This window comes from Mus pahari, chromosome 13 (assembly GCF_900095145.1).
Source record: "Mus pahari chromosome 13, PAHARI_EIJ_v1.1, whole genome shotgun sequence".
NCBI classification, from domain to species: domain Eukaryota; kingdom Metazoa; phylum Chordata; class Mammalia; order Rodentia; family Muridae; genus Mus; species Mus pahari.
In genome coordinates this window covers 30,165,480-30,173,179 of record NC_034602.1, presented here as the reverse complement: position 1 = coordinate 30,173,179, position 7,700 = coordinate 30,165,480, and the positions used below count along the sequence as shown (strand labels likewise).

At 53.5% G+C, this 7,700-nt stretch overlaps 1 protein-coding gene across 1 annotated transcript in view; it reads left to right on the top strand.

Moving 5' to 3' along the window:
* Man2b2 (mannosidase alpha class 2B member 2) overlaps positions 1-4,514 on the top strand; it is a 25,819-nt gene extending 21,305 nt beyond the window's left edge. The window contains exons 16-19 of the mRNA XM_021210569.1: positions 889-1,005; positions 2,176-2,288; positions 3,385-3,502; positions 4,219-4,514. Coding sequence (XP_021066228.1) covers positions 889-1,005; positions 2,176-2,288; positions 3,385-3,502; positions 4,219-4,313 — 443 coding nt within the window. The 3' untranslated portion in view covers positions 4,314-4,514. The remainder of the gene's footprint in view (positions 1-888; positions 1,006-2,175; positions 2,289-3,384; positions 3,503-4,218) is intronic.
* Positions 4,515-7,700: the final 3,186 nt, after the last annotated feature.

The window sequence follows — 7,700 nt, the reverse complement described above, 5'->3', positions numbered from 1 at the left end:
CCCTCCCTCTCCCTCCTGAGACAGGACTATATACCTATACCTCCTTGGCTACTCTCAGAGAACACCTGTCTCCCACCGTGTGCATCAGATGCCTGTCTCTGTCACAGAACACCTGAGGTCATTAACTTGAAAATAAGGGATTTAATTTGGCCCACAGTTTCATGGACTTAGTCTGTGACTACTTGTCCCTGTTGCTTTTTGGTGGAGGGAGAGGAAGGGGCTGGAGTCCCAGTGACCTTTACAAGGACACAACCTGGTGACCTAACTTCTTCCCTTAGGCCTCACCCCCTCAAATAGCCCACAGGATGGGGACAAGGTTTTTATCACATGGGAAACGGGAGAGCCAAACCTCACACCATGCAAAAGGAGCTGAGACTCCAACCGTGTAGACCTGATGAAGCAGTCCTAGGGACAGGCCCTTCTGGTCCCGCCTGAGTTGGGTGACACATGCCTAGTCCGTGAGACTGGAGTATGGTGCGAAGGTGGCAGTGCCTGTTGGAAGTCAGGTGGAGGGAGGGGTCAGAGGGCCCCTGTGATGGTGAAGAAAGGGGAAGGCTTGCTAGAGAGTGTGAGCCAGCACCTTATTCTCCTCATCTGTGGTCTGAACTGGTCAGGTGACAAGTTCAAGTCCCTCCAAAGCTTAAGCTGTGTATCAACGGCAGGATGTGGAGAGAGCAGCTTGGGGGCAGGAAAAGCCTGTTGGGGGTGGGGCGAGGGTAGGATGGGGGGGGGGGGGTTGAGGTGTGAACTTCATGTTCATTGTGCTATGGGCTGCACATGGGTGACTGGGAGATGGCTGGAAGGAAGGGGCACAGGCCCCGTGCAGAAAGCTGAATCCCTAAAGGAGTTGGTCCCAAAGCCCCGCTTCACTATCTGTCTGCCTTCCAGGACCCCACAATCCCTGGCCTGTGACACTGCCCCCAAACCTGCACCTGCAGATCCTCAGCGTACCTGGCTGGACGTACAGCAGGGGCCACGCCCAGCACCTGAGGAACCTTCAGAGAGGTGAGGCAGCCAACCAGGGTGACTCTCCCCGCTAGTCGTCCAGGCAGTCCTCACAGTTCTGCCAGGTCCCCTGTCCCCTCATCTGTCACCTAGGAGACCAAGGCCTGCAGTCAAATCAGTGAGCTGGGGCAGGGTGGTCCCAGCCTCCGGTTCTCAGTCACACCCCTCTGCAGATGGAGCCCGCACAGTTCCCAGACTGTGTCCTCGGGCTACCCTGTGTTAGGGTCTGTGTCAGTCAACCTTTCCTCTCGTGACAAAGCACCTGGGGAAATGAACGCAAGCAGCCAGGGCTGGTGCAAGGAAATAGAGAGAGCTGATCCAGCACACAACCATAGAGGGTACAGCCCATCATGGCAGGGGCCACGTGGAAGAGCAGCAGCTCAGCTCATGATGTAAGCAGAGACAGACAGACAGACAGACAGACAGACAGAGTCTACATTCCCTGCCTTTCTCCTTTCCTCTTGTTTTCTACTTGGGCCTCCATGGCAACATGGCGACATTCCTGATAGATCTTCCCACCTAGGTTGATTCCCCTCAGAGGACACTGAGAAAGTGCTGTGCCGAACTCCTAGGGGGTCTCTCTCCGTCCAATCAAGCTGTCAATCAAGCACCCTACGCTTCTTTCAGGCAGCACCCCTCCCCCCGAGTTCCTCATTTCCACTCACCCTCATGTTGGGGTGGGGACGGCCTGGTTGTCAGGAGTTTCTTTAGTTCACTCAACAGATGCCCCTTGAGGGTGTCAGGGTGTCGGGGTACCTGAATTCTGGGCCCATTAGACAATGAGGACAATGAGGAGGGAAGTAGGCATGGGGGACATGCCACCTGCCAGGAAGCAGCACACCTCTGTGCCCACTTGGTGTTGAGGCACGTGACCACGGCGGCTCGTGACCACACCCAACCCCGGAGCGGGCAGGGAGGAACAGGCTGGAGGATCTGAGGGCACTGGCGTCTGCCCCTGTGGCATGCGAGAGGTCCAGTGTTGGCACAGCCCTATCTGGATCCTGCCTCTGCTGCACGTGAGCCATGTGACCGTGGACAGACGACCGTCCCTCTGAGAGACAGCTGCAGGTGTGGGCTCCCGAAGGAAGGCTGAGATACGGAATGGAGTCCCGAGTGTAAAGCCTTGAGCCTGATCGATGGAGGTCCTCACTGCCGTGTCCACACCCACAGGCCACCCGGAGAAGCCGCAGGCCAACCTGCAGTGGGCGCTGCTGCGCCTGCACCACCTGTATGAAGCAGGGGAGGACCCGGTACTGTCTCGGCCTGCGACAGTGGATCTCAAGGTTAACTGCCCATGCTTACCCCACCCCTCCAAGAATGCTCTACCAAGGGGAAGCAACCCTGTCTGAAATCCTGTCCTGAGCTACCCCCTTAGTCGGGGACCACTGGGTGTGTTTACAGATGAGGCATGCTAGACTCCCAACATATGCCCTCCCTTCAGGGTGCATGAGATTTCCCCACCAGCACCACAGACCATATACGGTTCTTTCTTGTTTACTTTGTACCGGGAGGTGGGTCTGGGGGAGGGCCTGTGGCACCCATGTGTGTTTGTATGGCTGTGTAGACATGTGCATGCAGGTGCGCCTGCTGCACACGCACATGGGCACACGAGACCAGAACACATTGTCAGGGTGCCACCCGCTCTGTCGTTTCTCTACCTTCTTTTTTGAGACAGGGCGTCCCATTGAACCCGGAGCTCACTGGGTGGCTAGGCCGACCACTGAGCTTTAGAGAATCCCCGTCTCTGCCCCTTGTCCCCAGCACTGTGGTGACACACAAGGCAGGCACTTTACCAGCTGAGCCACCACCTCCTCAGTGCACTGCAAAGCCTTTCGAACAGCGCGGACAGTCATCTGTGTCACCAGAGAACCTGTCCTCTCTTAACGCCAGCTCTCCCTGGGCTTTGTGGGAAAGGTGACTTAGAGCCAGAGAATCTAAGGTCCGTGTCCAGGTACACGAGTGGTGCCAGGCTCCCTCAGTCCCGAGGCTCAGCCTCCCTACCTGCTAAGCCAGGGAGGTATAAGTTCTTGGCTCAAAAGGTGGCAGAGGGGCTCTGGGGAAATGGTGCGGGCACAGTGCCTGCCATCTCTCAGGCTTTCAGATTTCTCCCCATCTTGGGGCCTGCTCCCCCCATACACACACGGGGGGGCTTGCTCATCCAGCAGGGCCATCCAAGGAGGCACACACCCCAAGTCATAGTTTCCTTACTTGCAACAGGTTGGCATCTGCCCCTTGCAGGTGAGATGAGCCAGGTGTGTGAGAGGCGCTGAGGCAGAGACCCAGGACCCACAGCAAAGTGGGCGGCCACCCTTCTGTTTTGGTTAAATGGTCTTCCTGGATCTGGGGCATCAGCAGAGACCTCCCCTCCTGTCCCTGCAGGTTGTACTTCGAGGGCTGGGGTCTGTAGTGGCCGTGGAGGAACGCTCACTCACAGGGACCTGGGATGTGCGGATGCTGCAGCGCTGGCACTGGAGCACAAAGACTGGCCACCTGAAAGGTTTGGGGGGTCCTAGGTAGCCCTGCCAGGCTGGGGAAAACCACAGACCCGTCCTGTGCTGGGTGACCTTGATTAGGTTAAAACAGCTGTGGGTCAATACCCCTACTGCCAGGGCTCCACAAAGGGGTGTGTGTGTGTGTGTGTGTGTGTGTGTGTGTGTGTGTGTGTGTGTGCATCTGTGTGTCTGACTGTGTGAGAGAGTATTTCAGCCATGCAGGGAGGGAACAGGTTGATAAAGACGCTCCCTGCCAAGGCTGGAGCTCACCCCCAGCAGGACTTGGATAGTTAGTGAGGTCTGGGTAGGTTGGTTTTGGGTGGTCCCACTTAGTCCTTAGGTGCTCAGCGCAGCCACCCCCCCAGGGAAATCCCCGCCCTTCAGGGTAGCCACAGGGGAAGCTAAAAGACAGGATCCACTTCAGCGGGAGTCCTAGGAGGAGAGGACAACCAAAGGCTAGCCCCTAGAGGAGGAGAGGACAGCCAAAGGCTAGCCCCTAGAGGGAGGAGAGGACAGCCTAAGGCTAGCCCCTAGAGGGAGGAGAAGACAGCCTAAGGCTAGCCCCTAGAGGGAGGAGAGAACCAAAGGCTAGCCCCTAGAGGAGAGGACAGCCAAAGGCTAGCCCCTAGAGGAAGCCACAGCAGACTGTAGGAAGCTGTGGGGCTCTGAAGGGAGTCCAGGAGGAAGAGCCAAGCAGACAGAATTCTTTTGTCATCCCCAGGCCACCCCACCTCTCCACCAAGGCCACCAGGAGGCTCCATCATCACTGTGTACCCTAAGGAAATCCGGACCTTCTTCATTAACTTCCAGCAGTGACGTCAATGCATTGGCCCCTCGGACATGGAACTGGAATCCCCACTCCACCCCCCAAAAAACAATGAAGATGGACCCAGAGGGAGGAGCAAGCTGCCCATCAGACAGCTGTGTGGCAGAAAGTGGCCGTGTGCGGAGTGGGATAGCTCTTAATATTATGTTTTATTTTTTAATAAAAATTAAGGTCTGGGCTCTTCCTTCCCATGTTCAAGCCAGACCTCTCTTCTCACATGAGAAACCCCTCCCTCCCTCCCACCCTCTCTCAATTTTTAAGAAGAGCCTTTATTTTTCTAAAGTTGATGTGAATGAATTATAGAATATTCAAAGCCAGCAAGAAGAGGGTTGCACAGATGAAATGGCTCACAGCAGACCTTCAGGTTCCCTGTGTGAACACAGCATGCCACAGTGTGTGCCTAAGATGTACATTGTGTGTCTGTCATGCCTCCCACGCATTTACCGATCCAAACCCCCATTGTGAGAATATTTTAATGACCAAGAACACACTTCACTAACTCTGTTTTAAAGAGAGAAAAAAAAATCTGGCCTCCGACTTTCTGTGTAGCAGAGACATTGGACACAGCACTTACTGCTGGAGTGGGTTAACCTCCGTCTCTGCTTAGGCACAGAGTACATGGCATGATATTAAGAGTATCCAGAGCCATGCTCACACTGTTAACAACGCTGCTGAGGGGGTGCACACCCATAATCTTAGCCCTGGGAAGGTTGATACAGGACTTAAAGAAATAATAATAAAAATAAAAAGGCAGGGCTGAGGAAGACAGCTGGCAGAGTATTTGCTTAGTATCCAAAAGCCCTAGATTCAGTCTCTAGCACTCCTTAAATTAGGTGTGGCTGTGTACCCCTGTAATCCTAGCGCTTGGGAGATGGGGGCAAGAGGATCAGGAATTCAAGTCATCCTGAGCTACATAGCAAGTTCCGGGCCAGCCTGGGATGCATGGGACACTGCTTCAAAACAGCATGCACACAAATTGTTGGGAACACTGGTAAGAAGGCCAGTTGCACCCAGCTGACTCAGGCATCTTTGTAGTGCAGCCGTGAGTGGTGCATAGGGACAGCCAGGGCTACGCGGAAACCCTCTCTCAAAATCACCAAGTGTTGCTCACCAGTGCTTCCGCTGCCTGTGTGAGACCCTACGCTATTCGTAGTGCTGCCCACCCCTTCAGTATAGTCCATCCAAGTCGGTCTTTCCTGGATACTCTGTTTTGACTTCTGCCATGCACTGAACAAATCCTGGCACGCTGTCGGGTGTTACCATAGCAGGCTCCACATGTATCTGTCCGCTTAATAACAGATGCTTGGGCCAGACAGCCATGCCACACGCCTTTAATCCCAGCATCTGGGAGGCAGAGGCAGGTGGATCTCTGGGTTTGAGGCCAATCTGATCCACAGATCAAGTTTCAGGACAGCCAGGGCTACACAGAAACTCTCTCTTTCTCTCTCTCTCTCTCTCTCTCTCTCTCTCTCTCTCTCTCTCTCTCTCTCTCAAAAAAAAAAAAAAAGCGGGGGGAGAAAAGAAAATAAATCAATACCTGGATATATCAGTTGGTCCCCAGGACCCCCTTACATGTCACCTTGGGACACTCATAAAACCTGGATGCTCCCAAGGAAAGTCAACTGCTACAGTGAACATGCTCTGTATCTGAAAGTGGAGAGCCATGGTTATGCTCTAGAACAGTGTACATGCAGAGTGCTGGCAAGGAGCCCTAGCACACACACACACACACACACACACACACTGGCTCCCTTCTCTATTCAGCACCCAGCATAGGCCCCTGTGACTCCACTCTCACAGAAGTCCCTCCTAAGGACTAGAAAGATGTTCGCCCAGGGATCAGGTACATACCTCAGGCATTAGGGCCTGCTTAGCCCTTCTGTACACAGGTTGGGTAAGCCAGTTACACACAGTACCTCGGTGGCCAGCACTCTTCCTCCTGTGACCCCTGTCACTCAGGGAGCAATCAACACCCCAAGAGGCAGGCATGAACAACTGTTGTCCCAAAGGACAACTATGAAGTGGAAACTTCTGGCTTCTTTGGTACGTCAGTTACGTCAAATGATGTTTTGCTGGGGCACACAGGTGAAAGGATGTCTTGCTGTAGCAGACAGGTGATTGGTTTGGTTTGCTCCACCTTGCTATTCTTCACTACCAACACGCATGTACAGGTTCACCTTACGTTGTGATTGCTGTGAGCCACAGGATTTCTTCAGGATTGAACTGCCGCTGCGGGTTCATGCATTGTGTCTACCTGCCTCAAGGACTGGACTGCAGCTGCGGGTTCATGCATTGTGTCTACCTGCCTCGAGGACTGGACTGCAGCTGCTGGTTCAGATCTGGCGTTTGCTCCAGGACTGAAATGCTGACATAGAAGATTGAACTTCTCCCCCGAAGAATGACTGCTAAGCAGGTCCACTTCTCCCAAATCCTAATAGCTTTTCCACTACCTCTGGTGGGCAGTGGACTACAGAAGTGGCTTGAGCGTTCATTAAAATGGGATGCATAGTATGTGTGCCTACGCAACTGTCCTAGAATCACAAAGCCACCAGGGTTGCTGTAGCCACTGCTGCTGTGCTCAGTAGGGCTGAGCAGACTGTACACAGATCACAAAGACTGCAGACTGGAGGGGCTTCTAGACGTGTGCTGCTGTTTGGGGCAACACCCTCTCTCTCTGCCAACCAGAGACATGCACACACCTATGATGTTTATGGGGTCTTAACTTGCGTCCACTGGTGATTTTGTATGGTGACCCTTGAGGACGTTAACACGGTGCTCCCTAGCCGCGTGGCTCACCGTGGCAGTCACTATCAGTTGCAAACAACGACCTGAATGTCCCTTACATCTACTATGTACAGGGAACAGTAAGCTACCATTCAGTGACACGGGAACACAGCACAGCCACTCTTGTCCTTGCCTCAATGGAAGCCCCAAAACAGCACTCTACACATCTGAACCTGTGTGCAATCACAGTGTATGTGCCTTGTGAGCGGGGGTTTAGCCATCCCCTCTGACAAATACCATTTCACTAGAATTTTAACAAAATGACATCTTCAAAACGTGTTCTGTTCCTGTTTCTGCCTTTTTAAAACCTGAATTTTTGAGCAAGAAGCTTGCACCACCATCAGCATCTAGTATAGCAACCAGGGGAGCACACATAATATGAAAATGCCCTCCACGCACGGCCACTTGCCTACAACCCTCTCCTCCTGGGTCTTCTGCTGCTGTATGAGACTCTGGTGTCACTCCAGGCTGAGGTAGTAGACTTGACTAGTATGTGCCAGGTCTTGGCTCGCTTCCCCAGTATCAGGAAGAAGAAGAAGAAGAAGAAGAAGAAGAAGAAGAAGAAGAAGAAGAAGAAGAAGAAGAAGAAGAAG